Here is a 20,534-nt window from a genome sequence, read left to right as displayed (position 1 = left end):
CCGACAAAATCTTCTCATATTTATGGAATGAGATTCTTGGTTCGTTTGAAGTTAAATGCATTAATGCAGAAAATGGTTGTGATCACAAGGCATCAATACTGGACATTACAAATCACGAGACAAACTGCCCACTCGAAACTGGTGCTTACGTCACATGTAATCTTTGTATGGAAGACTACTTGGCTGAAGAAAAGGCTCTACACAACTGCATCACAGAGTTGTCAACTGTGACATATTCTTTAGAGGTAATATATTTTATATTAATAACATACTTTATTGATTGATTACTAATAAATTTATTTTTATAGAAAAAAATAATTAAACAAAAAGAAGTGTCGCTCAGTACTCTTCGACGTATAACTTTTTTAAATGAAGGAATGCATAAGATATTACGATCACATCTTGGACTTCAAAATCGTGTTGCAATACTTGAAAAAGTCATCGCAGGCACGAAGCGTTCGTCAGATGAAATCATCGAAAACGATAATCTTGCAAATAAACGTATTGATTCTGGCACTCAAACAGGAGATATAAATAAAGTTGATCTAAACATCGAAGTGGCTACAACTGATGACGAAAATGATTTGGAAATGCTTAACTAATTTTAAGTTTTTATTAATAATTTAAAATCATATTTAATCTACTATTTAAAATTATTTTTAATCACAATTATTATATATTTTTTTAAACAATATAATGGTTATTTTAATTAATTTTTATATTTAATATTTAATATTTTCACAATTATATATTTTTTAAAGTTTATATACTTATTTTATAAACATTTTAGTATTTAATCATTTAATAATTTTTTTAAAAATACTTAATTGTAACTTTTTTTTTATAAAAAATAAATTAATTTTTAAAAAAAATACATTGTGTTCCTTTTATATTTATTTTACATTTTATAAATTATTTAATTTTTTAATTATGAATAATCAACTATGGCGTGAAAATTTAATTATAAGATCGGTTTTAAATGGCATTTTAAATGAAATTTGCTATGATATAACAAACAATCAAACAGGAGAAGGTAGTAGTGCTATTAATAATAATAATCAAGTGATATTTGAATGGCAACGTATTCCACATACAAGTGTTCGTCAAAGTATTAGATTTAGAAGAACTGAAAAATCGTATCAATACAACATTAAACATAATTTTGGCACATTTGAAGATTTATTTCAAATTGAAAATAACATTGATAATTTTTATGAATTGTTTATCAACGAACAACTTCAGACAGAAGAAGATAACGATGTTTTTAGTGTTAATATTGAACATTCATCTCTTACGCGTCATTTGTTTATACCGCCAACAAGTAAGTTAAATTTTAATAAACAGGCCTTATTTAATGCCATATATGAGGTATCCCAAAGTAATACAACATTTTTATTAGACGGGAAAATAAAATTAACTATTAACATTACAAAAGCTATTAATGGAAGAGGTAGATGTGTAGCACCTATTACTATAAGTAATAAAGAAATCCGCGATAAAAATGTATTTTTAATTAAAAATAATGATAACTTCTGTGCTTTACATGCAATAATAGTGTGTATTAATAAATTTAAATCTAAAGAAAATAAATATAATTGGCAATGTATTCAAAGAGATACTAATAAAGAACGAACAGCTCAAGTGATTAATTTAGTTAAATTATGTAATTTTGAAAATAAAACTAGTATTACACTAAATGACTTTCCATTAATTCAAAGTAAAATTAATTATCAGATTATAGTTATTGATGATAAAATCAGAAATAATAGATTGTTTGTAGGTGATAACATAAATTTACCTAAAATATATTTACGCTACAAAGAAACAGAAACTATAAAACATTTTGATTCCATATTGCATATAAAATCGTATATGGGTTGCCATTATTATTGTGAGTATTGTCATAAAGCTTATTCTCATCCATATACACATATTTGTAATAACATATGTGATTTGTGTTTTTCATTTCCTAAATGTAGACTATTAGAAAAGATTAATTGTAATAAATGTAATATAAATTTTAATAATAATAAATGTTTTGAAAATCACATAACAGGTAAGAATCCTGTTTGTAGGAACATTAAAAAATGTTTAAAGTGTTTAGTGACTTATAATGGATTCAAACATTTATGCGATAGTCATAAATGCAAAGTTTGTAATGAATTATTTAAATTGGAAAATCATTATTGTTATTTAAAAACAGAAAATTTAAATAAAATTAAAGAATCAGATAAAAAAAACAAAATAATAGTTGCATTTGATATCGAATGTCAACAAAACAAATTTAATGACTTATTTGAACATAAACCTGACTTATTAATTTCAAATACTGTGTGTGATATATGTTGGAACGAATCAACTCAAAATAAAACAATTATTTGTGATGTTTGTGGTGTTTTTAATAACGTGTTTTTTGGTTTAAATTGTATAGAAGAATTTGGAAATTATTTATATTCTAAATTAGCTTTGAATGCAGAAATTAATAAGTGTTATATTTATGTATTTGCACACAACGCTAAAGGTTATGATAATCATTTCATTTTAAATGATTTATTTAAACGAAATTTTATCAATCCAACTGTAATCATGAATGGAAATAAGATCTTAAAAGCAGAAGTCGGAAATATAAAATTTTTAGATTCATTACTGTTGTTTCAACAACCTTTGTCAACATTACCAAAAGCGTTCGGATTTGAAAATATAGTTGTTAAAGGCTTTTTTCCACATAATTTCCATACAAATAATAACATTAATTATGTAGGAAAGCTACCAGATAAAATCTATTTTGGTAATGATTATATGAAACCAACACAATTAAATGAGTTTAACATATGGTATGACAAGTCTCTTCAATTATTTAATATAAATAACAATTACAATTTAAAATATGAATTAATTAAATACTGTAACAATGATGTATTAATATTATTAAAATGTCTGCAAGCCTTTCGTCAATCTTTTAAAAATATTACAAATATTGACCCAATCACCAGATGTTTTACATTAGCATCAATTGGATTAGAGTTTTTTAAAAGTACTATTTTACCTAAAAATACTATTGGTGTTACGCCTATTAAAGGTTATCGGAAAGGAACTTTTTCAAAGATAGCTAATGCATGGTTAGACTATCAGCAGTTTATTAATAAAATTAGTTTAGATAGAGAAATTAAAATAAACAACTATTATGTAGATGGATTTAATAAGAAAAGTAATACTATATACGAATACAACGGTTGTTATTTTCATTGTCATACTTGTATTTTTAAAGATAAAAGAGATGACAAATGCATAAAAACAAATAATGAAAATGTATTATGTAGTCCAAATGAGATTTATAATAAAACTTTAGAAAGAAAAATTGAATTAAATTTAAAAAGAAAATTTAATTTTATAGAAGAATGGGACTGTACACTGGTTAAAAAAAGAAAAGTGGATAAAACAATGGATAAATATATAGAAAAACGTATAAAATATTATAGAAAGCAAAATCTTTATGGCGGTGTTAATATAAGAGAAAGTTTTTGTGGTGGTAGAACAAATAACATTAAATTTTATTGTGATGTAACTAATGATATTAATTCTAAAATTCTATATTATGACTTCCGGTCACTATATCCCAGCGTTTTAAAATACAAATATTTCCCTGTAGGACATCCAATTGTTATATCAGAAAATTTTGATTATACATTAAAGTCATATTTTGGGTTTGTTAAATGTATTGTCGAAGCACCAACAGATTTACGTATGCCAGTCTTGCCTATGAAAATTAATAATAAATTAATATTTCCTTTATGCTTTTTATGTGCGAAAGAAAAAAATAGTTTAAATTGTACTCATAAATTAGAAGAAAGATATCTAATCAATACATGGTCTACAATAGAATTAAATTATGCAATAAGTATAGGTTATAAAATTATTGATATTATAGAAGTTTATAATTATGAGAAAAAAACAGATAAAATTTTTTCAAAATATATAAACTTATTTTTAAAATTAAAACAACAATCTGATGGTTGGCCATCATGGATCCAGAACGAAAATGATAAATTAAAATATATCGATAATTTTTTTAAAAATGAAAACATTAAATTAGATTATAATGATATTAAAAAAAATTCTGCATTACGTTTCATAGCAAAATTATTTTTAAATACTTTATGGGGAAAATTAGCTCAAAGATCTAATTTAACTCAAACAACAATATGTACAGAATATCATCAATATTGGGAGTTAGTAAATGATAGAACAAAGAGAATTAAAGGAGAGTTACTTATTAATGAAAATTGTTTAATTGTTACTTGGGAATATATTGACGATGAAATGGGAAATGTTGGTAATACTAGTTTGGCAACAGCCGCCTTTGTGACATCTTATGCTAGAATTGAATTAATGAAATTGATTGATCAAATAGAAGTTATTCCCGGCAGGTTATTATATATGGATACAGACTCTGTTATTTTTAAATACACAGAAGGTGAACCTAAACCTAATACATCTGATTATTTAGGAGGATTAGCAGACGAAATACTAAAAGATTATGGTGATAAAGCAATATGTACTAAGTTTGTTAGTTTAGGCCCTAAGGTTTACGCCATGGAAATCTGGAAAAATATTGATGAAATCAATCCTATTGTGCCTATTAAAGTTAAAGGAATAACATTAACAGAAAAAGCTTTAGAACTTATAACAATAGAAGAAATGATTAATATGTCAAATAATTATATTAATAATAACGATTCACTAAAATTAATACCGCAAATGTTAATTAGATCTAATAAAAAGCATGAAGTTTATACTAAGTACTATGATAAACTTTTTCGAGTTATGTCAGATAAACGAAAAATAGATGGAAATGATACCCTACCTTATGGTTATATAAAATAAATATCAGTATTAGATTTGTAATCAAACATGGAAGTTGTAGAAGAAAAACATTTAAAATTTAAACATCCTTTTACTTGTTTATCTGCAGGTCCATCAGGCTCTGGTAAAACATATTTAATAAGAGATTTGTTGAAATTTCATAAATTAACTATTAACAATTTGAATAAAAATGTGATAAATGTTGCATGGTGTTATGGTATTTGGCAAAATCTTTACGATGAGCCAGTAGAAAATGTTAATTTTAAATATATTGAAGGAATACCTGATATAGAAGACCTAGAAAATATAGATATTATAATAATTGATGATTTAATGACTGAAATTAAAAACAGTAAAATTATTATTGACTTATTTACTAAAGGATCTCATCATAATAAACAAAGTGTAATAATATTAACACAAAATTTATATAATAAAGGACCAATAGTACGTGATTTAAATTTAAATTCACATTATATAATAATATTTAAAAGTCCGAGAGATAAAATGCAAATAATGGCTTTAGCTAAACAAGTGTACCCAACAAATTTTAAGTATTTTATGTCTGCATATGAATTGTCGACAGCTAAAGCACATGGTTATTTAGTATTAGACCTCAAACAAGATACACCTGATCAAATTAGGCTAAAATCTGATATTATTCCAACAAAAGAAACTAATTATAAAATTAATATCACTGGATTTTTACCAAAATAATGTCTAATAATTTAAGAAAATGTATGAAAACTATGCATCTTTATTGCAACGCAAACTGTGGTAAATTAAAAAAATCTATTTTAACAGAAATGTCTAAAAATGATAACTACTTTAAAGCCATGCAAGAAATTATTTTCAACTTATCTAAAAATAATATAAAGATGACACCACAATCACAGAAAAAAATAAAAAAATATAAACCATTACTTAAAAAAATAATTACTAATCCAAAAACCAAAAAAAAGCGATCAAAATTAATAAATCAAAGTGGAGGCTGGTTACCTATATTAATCCCATTTGTTGCTTCTGTTATATCAGATCTAGTAAGTGGATAAAATGAGTTATGCTAAAAAAATAAAATTAGTTCCTTCTGATCCCAATCAAAGTGGTGGTGCTATAGAAAATAGTCCAGAATCTGGTTCATTAATAGCAAATGTAGAAGAAAATACTAATAAAAAATCTAAAAATACTTTTTATGATAAAATTCAAAGATTTTTAAAAATAATATTAAAACTAGCTAATAATCTTGGTTATGATAGTGATTTACGTATTAAATTAAACAATGGCAAATATTTGGATAAATCAAATATTGTTGATTTACTCTCTCATGCTATGTCAGTTGGTAAGGTATTGTATGGAGAAAATGAATTCATTGAATTATTAGCTAATAGTAATGTAAATCCTGATTTAGTTATAAATGAAAATGTCAAGTTAAAGTTATCACAATATTTAAATAAACCAAAACAAAATTTTCCAGAATCTAATGTTAAGTCGTTAAAACGAAAATATAGAGATGAAGATAGTAATAATAGTAAAAAACGTAAACTTTTTGATATAAATGATAACAACATGGACTATGAAACTTCAATGCCTAACCTTAAAAGGAAGCGTGAGATGGAGGCATATGAAATGGATAAATGGCGATTAAAACAAGAAAATTATAATAAAAAACGAAGACATGAATCTGACAATGAAGAAGAAGAGAATAAAAATAATAGCGATTCAGAAATTGATGAAACGTTAATAGACAGTAGTCGATGGGAACTTCCAAATGGATAAGATTTTAAATAAAATATATTATAATCCAGGAAGTGCTGGATCTTTCTCTAGTGCTAACAAATTATATGTCGAAGCTGTTAAACAAAATCCAAATATTACCCTAAGTAATGTTAAAAAATGGTTAAATAATGAATTAGTATATTCTCTTCATAAACAAGTCATTAAAAAGTTTAAAAGAAATCCTGTAGTATCAGAAAATATAGATGAAAATTTTCAAGCAGATTTGGTTGATATGAAAGAATTTTCTAAATTTAATAACAATTATAATTATATTTTAACAGTTATTGATGTCTTTTCAAAAAAAGCCTGGGGAATTCCTTTAAAAAATAAATCTGCCGATTCAATTGTTAATGCAATGAAAATAATTTTTAAATCAAATATTCCATATAAACTTCAAACAGATAAAGGCAAAGAATTTGAAAATACGCTATTTAAAAATTTAATGAAACAATATCAAATCAATCATTTTGTAAGCGAGAATCCTGCTATTAAATGTTCAATTATTGAAAGATTTAATAAAACATTAAAAAATAAAATGTTTAAGTACTTTACTAGTATTGGAAAAAGAAAATACATTGATGTATTAAATTTAATATTAAATTCATATAATAATACATATCATAGATCAATAAATATGGCCCCAAATAATGTAAATAAAAATAATTTTAAAGAAGTTTTTAAAAATTTATATGGTGTTAATACGAAAAGAGAATTATTGAAAAAATTTAAAAAACCAAAATTAAAAGTAGATGACAATGTACGTCTTAAATACGATTCAAAAACACTAGATCGCGGTTATTATCCAAATTGGACAGATAAAATCTATAAAATAAGTAACATAACTTTAAATAAAATAAAGCCATTATATAAAGTCACTGAAGAAGACGGTACACTATTAAAGAGAAGATTTTATCCTGAAGAAATTCAAAAAACAAACAATCTTTATAGAGTTGAAAAAATTTTAAAAGAAAAAAAAGTAGACAAAATAAAATATTATTTTGTTAAATGGTTAAATCATAATTCTAAATTTAATAGCTGGATTAAAGCATCTGATATATTTCAAGTTAATAATGGATAAAATTTCAATTAAATCTAACGATTTCACGCGGCCAGATGTCGTTCTATTTACAGTACAAATTATTAGTTTGTTTATCGTTATTTGTGTAAGTTTAACAAATCTTACATATGAATGGGGAAATCAAAATTTGTGGACAGTTATTCTCACAGGTTCCTTAGGATATATAATGCCAAATCCAAAAATAAAAACATTAAATGAAAATAAAATTGATATAAAACCAACAAATTTATAAATATGAAAACATTCGTCTTGTTAATAGTCATTATCATTTGTGTTATAGGAGTAGTGTACTATAAACAAAATAAAATTATAAATAAGTGTGGTGGAGGAATTATAATTGCTGGAAATTCTACAGAATATATTGATTTTTTACCAAATATTATAAATGACACAAGAAGAATTTTATATAACATTACCAAGTAATGTTAAAAACATTGGTGAAAATGAAAATACAATGTCAGATTTTACTACATTTTTAAAAGATACTCAAACTTTTAAAAAAGAAGAAAAATGGAAAGTTTCTATAGCTGAAATAAGCTATACAAAATCTTGGTATAATAGCTCACAAAATTTGGAAGTTAAATTATGCAACGAAAAAGGTGTTATTATATCTGTTAATGAAATATTTAAAACTTTGAAAGAAAATATGAATCAAATTAAAGAAATAAAATATAATACTACAATAGGCGAATTCGATGCAGTTGAGGAACCTAAAATATTAATTCATAAAGGATACTATGAAAACCCTGAACTATTTATAAATGAAATAAATAAAAAAATGCATAACGCGTTACATAATATTGCTTTGACATATCCATATATAAAGTTTAATGAATACACTCAAAGAGTTGAAATTAAATCTGGTATATTATATACATTAAGAAAAGATACACAAAGAGAATATTTACAATATTTTCCTGTATTTGGCAAAGAAATAGAAGATATACTTGGATTAACATATAATGATGACAGTATGGGAGAGATATCTTTTCATAAATACTTATGTAATCATGATAACATTTTTTTTAATTCAAATTATATACATTGTTTAGAAAACATTGTTACCAACGATGAATATCCTTACAAAAAGTATACAGCTCACAGATGTGTTCAACTTAATGCTGGACTTCATTCGTTATTTGTGTATTGTGATATTGTTGACCACAATTTAGTAGGTGATGCTTCTGCGCAATTGTTACGAGTTGTAGAAATACCTCATAGTTATAAATTTGGTGAACAAATTAATATAATTTACAACAGTTTACATTTTGTACCGTTAGTAAATAACACTTTTAAAGAAATTAGAATTAACATTAAGGAAGATACAGGCAAAGATTTTCCTTTTGAATTTGGTAGAGTTATAATCAAACTTTGTTTTAAAAAATATGGATAATCCATACATTCTTTATTATACAAATCAAGCTGGTAGTGGTTTAAGTGGATTTGAAGGATATCAATATCAAAGAGGTCATGGATTTTTTGGAGATTTATGGAATAAAGCTATTAAGCCGTTAGGAAGATATTTAGGAAAGCACCTACTTGGAATAGGAGCTGATGTTGGTAGAGACGTAATTGAGGGAAAAAGCTTTGGAGAGTCAGCTAAAAAAAGATTCTTAGAGACTGGTGCTACTATATTAACCGATGGTGCTGAAAAAGCTAGATCTTATGCACAGGCTGGTTCAGGTAGACGTAGACGCAGACGTAGACGAACAAAGAAAATCATAGAAGTTAAAAAAGTTAAAACTAAAAAACGAAAAAACACTAGAAAAGTAAAAGCTAGAAAAAGAAAATCAGTTAAAAAAAGACATTCAAAGAAGAAAGATCAATTATTTAATTTTTAAATTATGGCTGCAATTCATAAATTATCCAGTGTAACAGCATTGAGTGAATTTGATATATTTGGAGTTCCTCCAACTCAAAATACTATAGAAAAAGATATTTTGACAGAACATAGACCAGCATCAGCAATTGATTCTAAAGCTTATATTGAATTTAATTTATCAACTGGAATTGACGAATATCTTAGACTTGATAAAACATATTTATATATTAAACTACAGATTAATATTGAAAAAGTTTTAAAAGCAACTGTTGTTGCTGCTGATTGGGAAAAAGTTTCACCAGTTAATAATTTATTTAACTCTTTATTTAAACAAGTAAATTTGATGATTGGAGATAGAATTGTAACATTATCTCATCAAACGTATCCTTATAAATCCGATTTAGAAATAAAATTAGGAAAAAATAAAGAAGCAAAAGATTCGTATTTATCATCAATTTTATGGATAGAAGATAATTTGGACGACTTAGAAGGAATTAACTTAAATAGAACTAGTTACATTAAACCATTAACAGGTGAACCTGATTTATCAAAAGGTCGAGAATTAGATTTAATTGGCAAGTTACATATACCTATGTTCGAACAAGGCAAAGCATTACTAGGAGGGTGTAATATTTCGTTAAAATTAATCCCCAATTCCCCATCATTCTATATGATGTGTGACAGTAGTGTTAGAATATCTAATGTTGAATTTAAAGATGCTTCTTTATACATTCATCGGTCAAAAATTAACCCAGCCGTTGTCGAAGGTCATAAGATGGCATTATTAAAACCAGCAAATGTAAGATATCCAATTAGAGAAAGTTTTGTTGTTCCTATTACAATTAATAAAGGAACAATGGATACTATCATTGATAATGTACATAATGGCCAATTACCTAGAAGAGCATTCGTTACAATGGTTGATCATAGTGCATTTAATGGCTCAGAAATAAAAAATCTGTATAATTATAAAAACTACAATCTAAATTATCTGGCGTTCTATTTAAACGGTATACAGTATCCAGAAAAAGCCTTTACTCCTGATTTTGACAAAAATCTTTATGTACGGGAATATATAAGTTTATTTGAAGCAACCAATCAGGATAATATTGACAGTTGTATAACCTTAAAAAGACAAGACTTTCCAAAAGGAAACAATATATTTGCTGTTAATTTTAACCCAGATTTGTCTTCAGGTTGCTGTGCAACAGGTTATGTTAATCCAATTAAACACGGTAATCTAAGATTACAACTAAGATTCAAAGAACCTTTAGCAAACGCTATAACGGTTTTAGTATATTTGGATTATGACGCATTACTTGAGATCGATTACGATAGAAACCCTATTTATACGTTCAACTAATGGATACTCTAACAATAAACAAACTATTAAAAACATTTAGTTGTTTTAAAGGAGTCTATAGTTCAGACAATATACCTAAGTTTGACAAATTACCTATAAACATTATTGTTAACACTGATCCATCTTATAAACCAGGAGAACATTGGGTAGCAATTTCAATAAACAAAGATGGTTATGGAGAATATTTTGACTCATTTGGATTACCTCCGCTAAAAGAAGATATATTTAACTATTTAGAAACTCAATGCAGACTTGGTTGGACATACAATAAAGTAACATTACAAAATATTAAATCTACTACATGTGGGCATTATTGTGTTTTGTATATAATTTATCGTTGTCAAAATCTATCAACTCGCGCATACATTTCAAAATTTAGTAGAAACACCTTAGCAAACGATAAACTTATGAGAGAAATATTCAACAACTTTTCGTTGGCTAAGAAAGATTAACTAAAATGGATTCGGATAAAATTAGAAAAATTTGTGCAATTGTTGATATGCAAGGTTTTATGATTAGAAGTAATTTTTATCCTAGAGAACTTGCAATTGTTAATAATAAAATAAAGGCCTCTTATGAAATTGAATGTAATATACAAAAACAAGAAAAAAAGAAATTTTGGAAATCATTACTTTATCAAACAAAAAATATTCATGGAATTACACTAAATAACAGTTTACCACAGTATTATTACCGAACAATAAAATATGACAATTTGGAGAAATTTCTAAAATCAACATACTTTTATTTAAAAACAGATGACAAACCATATTTAGGTGTAAAGAATCCTCAACTATTATATATTTTAGAGAATTTAGAAATTCCCTGTGTTGACCTATCTCCTGATGATTCATCTCAAGAAATATGTCCGCCGTTACATTTATTCGATAAATTAATAACATCAAATCAATATTGTTATTTACATGGATTTATAAATAAAGATAAAAGTTCAAAATTAATGAGATGTGCTTTAAGAAAAAGTTGTTTTATTTGGGATTATTTACAACAAAAAATTTTAGCTGAAAATTTATTGCATATGACTTTACTAGATGACAAATGTAAAACAACAAAAAAAGTTACATTTGCGTCTGCTCATACTTTATTATAAATACAAAACATTACAAACAAATTGTCTTTATTTTAACTTTAGACTAACTAACAACCACACATAAACATTATTTGCAATGGATAAACAAATTTTTGAAACTATTTTCTCAGCAAATTTGTCAGAATCTGACAAATATGCAAAAAAGGTTTTGAGTTTAAAACGTAAGATTAGTGATCCTGAATTTCTTTTGGTTGACATTAGAGGTTCATATAAAAATCTACCAGCAAGACAAGGCATTTGTTTAACTGCTTTTGAATTTGATTGGCTAGCACGGTCATTGGCATTTTCAGGACAGATAAACGACACTGATAATCGTATACTTAAGAGTAAAAAGTCTGCACGTGAACTAATTATTAAGCAAACTTCATCAACAAATAACTTTGTTATAATGCAAAACGTTAATGACCAAGGAAGACATATTACTTTACACAAACATGAAATAACTGTTTTGCTGGAAAAATATGGTTGTTTTTTTGATTTAATTGAAAAAATGGAATCTGGAGAAAACGATAATCACCTCTGCAACGATCACAAAGTTGGACATTGTGCACCCTTTGAAGTTTCCAAACAACCTAATTAATAATTTTTTTTTTAATCATATTTAAACATTTTATTTTTAATTATAATTTTATAATCTATATATTTTTTAATATTTTTTTTATTTTTAATTTTAATATGTAATCATTTTTTTATTTTAATCAATAAAATATTTTTTATAAAAAAAATCAGTTAGAGGATGTGTTATGTTATGTAATTTAGGTAATTAATACATTGTATTAATTGCGATTTTACAAAACATTTCTCATTGTTTAACTTCATCAGTTATCACATTTTTCAGTAACTACCAATGAAATCTTCATAACTATTACCACTCTAAAACATTTAAAATTTTCCCTCCCTCTGAAAACTAAATTTTTCCCCTCCCAAAAAACAACTGTTTTATAACCTTGAACAGTTTTTTCTAACTTCGAGTTTTACTAATACAAGACAAACCCTGGGCTATGAATGCTTCTCTGTGAATGGCTATTGATTGTCTTCGTTCACTACTACTATGTTTTCACTATTATATATAAAACTATTTATTTTAAAAAACAAATATACAGTATATTGTTTTAGGTWTATATATATATATATATATATATTTTAAAAATATTTCAAAAATTTTGTTATTTTAAGGAATTTTGTTTTAGATTAAAAATATTTTTTTTAGTAATCTATTAGATATGAAACTTATTTTTTGTTATATATTTATCTAAAAATTATGAAAAATATTTATCTATTAAGTAGAGTATATTTTATCATAAAATTTTTGTWCAAAAAAAAATTAGAAAAATATTTTGTTTTAAAATAAATTAATTAAAAAATTTCAAGTATTGAATATATATATTTTCCTGGTATACATAATTTAAAAGTATGTAAAATATTTTTTTGAATTATAGAAAGTTTATAGAGTATTATTGATACAAAAAAAATTTTATAAAAAATTTTAGTTTATATATAATTTCCTAAATAATAARTATTTTTTTTTGGAAAAAATAAATAAATAAATCATTTTTTTATTTAGATATTTAATTCCGTTTTTCTTTACCTAACATTCCTCTACTAAAGACAACCTACAGGAGACTGTCCTTTAATACTGTAATGTTTTTGTTTGAATACATTTATAATATAGAYATTATATAGAGTCGGGGATAGGGATGTCAATCGGGGATCAGACACATACATACAAAAAAATCTATATCCATATACTAATACCGGATGCCATTATTTTAGAGGACATACATAATATTTATTTTTTTTTGGTTAGTAATATATTATATAATAGGGGACTCAAAATATGCTATACATTATGAGTAGGGGATGAGGAACGGTAGTTACATAAACTARACAACTAGAGTTAGTAATATGCTATACTATAATACAATATATATAYGATCAAAAAATGCTATTTATGGTAATTTTATTTTTRGTTTWTTTAGTTTTTATWTAAAAAACCTAAACTTAACATGTTACATTGTCTAATATTTTTTTACCCCCCCCCACTGTTGTACGGTAATAACACTTATCATATATATTACTATATATATATAAGTGTATGTAAAATTGATGGACATTAYAGTATATAAACTATACTAAACATTACTATATTATAGTATATAAATGCTATTATATACTATATACARTATATATATATACAGTATATATATATACAGTATATATATATACARTATATATATATACAGTATATGGTATCCAATATTACAGTATATATATATATATTGTGTTGATTGCATTAAAAACATTATTTTTTTGGTACTATATTTTCATGGCTTCTCTCTCTCTCTCTCTCTCTCTCTCTCTCTCTCTCTCTCTCTCTCTCTCTCTCTCTCTCTCTCTCTCTCTCTCTCTCTCTCTCTCTCTTACACACACTTACTCTCTATCTTCAGGGACTGTTAGCTATCAATCTCAAGGGTATGGATTGCTGTCCACTAATGGACTGCCAGAGAGAGAGAGAGAGAGAGAGAGAGAGAGAGAGTGATTTCCTGGAAAATTTACATTTTTTATTACCATTATTAACATTATTATTATACAACTACTGTATTATTATTATCAATAAATRTTATCACTGCTGTTGCTAACTGTCCAATTGTATAGTTATATAACTTATATTATATTAAATTGATTAATATAAAACATATTGCTATTAGTAAAACAAAAARTAACATTACTTTTTTTATTGACTATTGACCTACAAAATCATATAAATATTTATTWAAAAAAAAACATTTTATAMATTAAGTAAAATATACTAATATTTTTGTTTATTATTATTACTGTATTATTACAATATTATTAGATTTAAAGATTTAAACTTTAATATTCAACAAAAAAAATTATTTTAGATTTTTAAAAATAATATTAAATATTTATTTTTTTAAATAGTAAAATAAAGTATAAATTTAAGTTTTTTTTTAAAAATTCAATTTATTTATTTATTTTTTACTATGTATTGATATTTATGATATGTTATTATGGATATGGATGCTAGTTAAGTGGCAATGTATATATATATATATAWATATATATATATATATATATATATATGTGTGTGTGTGTGTGTGTGTGTGTGTATGTGGGTGGGTGTGTGTCTAAATGTATGAATAAATTTCAATAGACTATATAAAAAACTATATAAATGTTTGTATGTTTTTGAATTATACTCATATATATATATTCAATCATTAGTTAGTAGACTAATAGATACAGTTAGTTATCTCAATAGATAAAACATATGTATTATATAAGTGAATATAAAAAAATATAMATTATATATATATATATACTGTACATATAAATTATATAATGTTTTTTTCTATGTATGTTAGCAAACGTTAGGTGCAGTCAATTGATGTGATAGCATACACATGTAGATATACAGTACATATAGTAATGGCTATATTGTTTAGCAAACACATTGAGATACACACTAACACATACATAGACACACACACACACACACAGCAAGTGATGCTAAAAGATAAAGAGGATAGGGATGTACAGAGGAGATGCCTACCGAGTGAAATGAATGWATGAATCAATGAATAAGTCAACTGTCAGATAATGACAGAGTGTTTGGCAAATGGGAAATGATTGGCACACAAATATAACTACTAATATACAGTATATAGTTTTTTTAGCTAACAGTGTGTGTGTGTGTGGCGGCAATCACTGGGCGAGCACTGGTAGGGGCATCAGTAWAGTCGTCGGCAGCATCACTGGTGTGATGATAATACCGTATACTCTCTCTCTCTCTCTCTCTCTCTCTCTCTCTCTCTCTCTCTCTCTCTCTCTCTCTCTCTCTCTCTCTCTCTCTCTCTCTCTCTCTCTCTCTCTCTCTCTCTCTCTCTCTCTCTCTCTCTCTCTCTCTCTCTCTCTCTCTCTCTCTCTCTTTAGTATAAAAAAAGATTGATTCAAATAATGCATTAGTATTAGTAGTATAACACTCTCTCTCTCTCTCACACACACATACATACACACAAATACACACACACACACACACACACACACACATATACACACACACAAATACATACATMCACACACACACACACACACATATATATATATATATATATATATATATATATATATATATATATATACATAAACATAAATACACACACATATAGACATACACACATACATACATATATACACACACACATACATACACTCATACACACACATGCATACATACACACACACACACACACACACACACACACACACACCAATAATCACAATTTACACGCGTATAGTTGTATTGTTAACATCAATGYTAGTTTGCAAAATTAAATTTACGACAATAGATTAGCCATGACAATTATTTTGTTGTATTGTATTATATATTGTATATGTTATTTGTGATGTTTGTTTGTTTGTCAACTATGTTAGTGTGTGTGTGTGTGTGTCTATGTTAAACATATTTGTTTATAATCACATACAAAACACAATGACATGTAGTTAGCATTATTGTCAACCTTAAAACATACAATATTATACATTCAACTAACATATATACCATTAAATTAAAAACTTAGAAATAATATAGAAATATATAATTTATATATAAATATATTATAATTCATATATATATATATTATAATTAATATATATATATATTATAATTTATATTTATATCATTATATATTACAATCGGATCAATAAATATACGTATATTTAAAATAATATAAAATTTTAATTAAATAACATTTTTTATAAAAAAAAATAAAATAAAATCTTTTTGCAAAATACACACATACACAATAATAATAAAAATAATCAAGTTAATTTTTCAAAAAAAATATTAATTATTATTATTATTATATAAATAGTTGACTCACATTAGTTGACACTGAAATAATATGCTTAAAAATTTTTGTCTACAATTTTATTTTATTTTTATTTTTGTTAGTTATTAAAACCAGTAATATCCTGTTTCCTTTAGATAATCACAAAAATAATAATAATAATAACAATATTTTACACTACAAACTATATTACCGATATATATATATATATATACAATATATACGTATAAAAAAAGTATATTAAATTATTTAGTATCAATTTGTTAGCACTTCACACACAAAAAAAATATTTATTTTTTTATATACATTAATAATATATTATACTATAAGAGGAGGACATCTATATCGATGTCATACTCTTATATTATATATATATATATATATATATGAGAGCACTGGTAGATCACAGCATCACTATTGCCAGTAGTGATGACCAAAAAAAATATATACTTATATAAAAATATATAGAAAATAAAGTAAAATATAATATATATATATATATAAAAAACTACACAAAAACCCCTGTTGTCAGCACTCAGTCATTCACTACCAACAAAAAAAACTACAGATAATGTGTTTTTATTTTTATTTATATACAAAAAAAAATAACTAAAAGAAAAACCGATTGACACATATCACCCGTTCCTTATAAACAACAACAAAACTACCAGTGCTTTGATCCCTCTACATAAGTTACATATGTATGTATAGTAAAGACACAAAGTGATAGACACCATAAACAGCAAACAAACAAAAAAACAAAAAAACAAACACCACTTACCATAATAGCTATCCGTGTCTGATGTGGACAGTTGGCCACTATGTTGTTGTTGGTGTAGTAGTAATAGCTTATCGTTGTTGTCGTCATCATCAGCTGCCGGTCCTCCTGACGATGATGACGATAGTGACAGTGCTGTTAGAGCACTGGTATGTAGTTTACCAATAATACTACTAGCATTTAATTCCTGTTGACTTAAACTGCTAATTATATGCCGTACGGCACCACCGGTAGTATCGCCAGCACCATCGCCAGGCATTACCATCATTGCCAGTACATCATCATCATCAGCAGCATTATCAACATGTATAATATGGGCACTGGCATTGGTTGAACTAGCAGTTAGCAAAATAACTACCAGTGCTGGCATTACTAACATCAATAGTAGCATTAATTTACGTGTAATTAGTAATAAATTTTTTATGATTACAACTATGTTTGACATCAATACTAATAATAACATTTTGTTTGTAATTCAATGGACACAAACAAACATAAAAATTATTTGCAATTATTATTATTAGTATCACTTGTTTTATTTTTATTATTATTATTATTATTATTAGCAGTCAATGTAATTGTTTCTAATAATAATAATTGAAATTTTTTATTAAATTGCATTTTATTTTGTTTTGTTTGTTTGTTAGATTAGAAATTATTTTTTATGTTTTTATTTTCATCATTATTGCAGAATATTCTGTTTAATAATTTTTTTAGTTATTTTTTTCTAAAATAGATTTTTTGTTGTTTTATAGTTTATTAGTTATGTTAGTATTGTTGATAATCTCATTGAAACAACAACAACAAAATATTTATATATATTTTTTTGTACACAACAACTATTATACAGTATATACTGTAGAGAGCACCGGGAGTTAGTTTAGATGTAGAGTTTAGTTGGTTTTATTATTATTATTATTATTTTCTATTAAATACGTGAATATTTATTGTTGTTTTTTTAAGTAAGTTCTAGTTATTAAAGATTAAAATATTTTTTATTTAATTTTATATAACTATATATATATAATATTAGAAATAAAATTTTCTAATTCAATAGCAATTCACATATAATAATAATAATAATATATATTATTATTATTATTACACATTTTTTTGTAATTATTAATATAAAGTACTGTTAGTACTAACTATTAAGTTAGTTATTTTATACAGTATAAGTTAAGTACAGGTACTTAACAAAAAAATAAGGTAATAATTGAGATTTTTTTGTTGTTAAATATAATAAATTGATTTACAGTTTATGTTATTTAATATTATTATTTAATTATTTAATTGCCAATTAAAAACCCTATTATTATTATTAATTTCACATATATTTATTTTCTTAAATAAATGATTAAAATTTTTATTATTTTTAAAAAAACAATGCCACACACAAATTTAAATCCTATTGAAAAAAATATATATATAATTAGTAATAAATTTTATTTTTTTTCCAAAAAAAAAACATTAATAATATTACTTCAAAAAAAAATAAAGTTATGATTTTAGTTTATTTGTCAAATTTTATTTAATATGACATTAATTTCATATATATATATATATATATATATATATATATATATTTTAACATTAGATATTATTGATTTATTAGACAATAATAATAATAATAATAATAATAATAATAATAATAATAATAATAATAATAATAATAATAATAATAATAATAATAATAAATTATTGTCTGGATCAATTGGACATAACAAAACTAAAACAAATTGGCAAAATAAAAATTTAAAAAAAACTAAAATAAAATGACATAAAAAATTATATATATATATAGATATAGACTTTTTTTAGAGAGTTTTAACTATCAAACAATTATTTAAACAATTAGTTAACAACACAATAGTATAGTATATATATATAGCTTTTTAAGTGACATTTAAGAAATTAAAAAATTTTTGTTATTATTTGTTGTAGTAGTAGTAGTAGTAGTAGTAGTAGTAGTAAAAACTCACTATTAGTTTTAAGGGCAGAAAAAAAACTAAAATAAAATATATAAAAATAAAATAAAGAGATAACAACTACTACTACTAGTAGTCAACTATAAGATAAATAAAGAGTAAGAGAGAGAGAGAGAGAGAGAGAGAGAGAGAGAGAGAGAGAGAGAGAGAGAGAGAGAGAGAGAGAGAGAGAGAGAGACGGGAGACGGGAGAAGGAAAGGGAGCTAAAAGTAAAGGAAAGTCAGTTTTTTCTGGAAATATATGTATATATAGTATATATATATAATATATATAAAGCAATTCACTATTGCCTCTGGAAGTAATCAAACGGTCCAACAATTTATTTGTTAGTAAAGTCATAGTTAGTCTCTCTCTCTCTCTCTCTCTCTCTCTCTCTCTCTCTCTCTCTCTCTTTACTCATCACTTTTTTTTGCCCTACAATAAAAAAAAATTTGTAGTAGTTTTTTTGCAATATACTGTGATATATATATATATATATGATTTATAATTTATATATAATATCATATACAGTATATTATAGGATATTTTCCCTGAAATATATATAATATATATATATAAATCTATAAAAAAAATCTAACAATATTATTAGCAATAAACTTGATTTTTTTTATTTATTATTATTATTATTTTGTTGTATACTATCGATATATTATAGATATCAATATTAACTTGAAAATAATAATTAATTTTAATAAAAAAAAATATTAGTATTATAATTATGTTTAATTATTTACCTTATTTTAAATTGCAATACAATTATGACTGATTTAAAATTAATTAAATTATATTATTATAACAAAATTATTATTTAATTTTTTTTTGTGGTACTTTCCTATACAGTGTGTTATTAGTGTAACATTGATTATAATACTATTATTATATACAGT

General features: G+C 24.5%; 1 protein-coding gene across 1 annotated transcript in view; it reads right to left on the bottom strand.

Annotated features, from left to right (window-relative positions):
- The window catches only part of LOC128963588 (protein turtle-like), a 76,015-nt gene extending 57,986 nt beyond the window's left edge, over nucleotides 1-18,029 (bottom strand). The window contains exon 1 of the mRNA XM_054310104.1: nucleotides 17,663-18,029. Within this exon, the coding sequence (XP_054166079.1) occupies nucleotides 17,663-18,029 (367 nt within the window). The remainder of the gene's footprint in view (nucleotides 1-17,662) is intronic.
- Between the last annotated feature and the right edge of the window lie 2,505 nt (nucleotides 18,030-20,534).

This window comes from Oppia nitens, unplaced genomic scaffold (genome assembly GCF_028296485.1).
Source record: "Oppia nitens isolate AA-2021 unplaced genomic scaffold, nextdenovo-longstitch-racon4-pilon3 scaffold15_pilon_pilon_pilon, whole genome shotgun sequence".
NCBI lineage: Eukaryota > Metazoa > Arthropoda > Arachnida > Sarcoptiformes > Oppiidae > Oppia > Oppia nitens.
The sequence above is the reverse complement of the archived record's forward strand: the minus strand, read 5'-3'. Positions and strand labels throughout refer to the sequence as shown.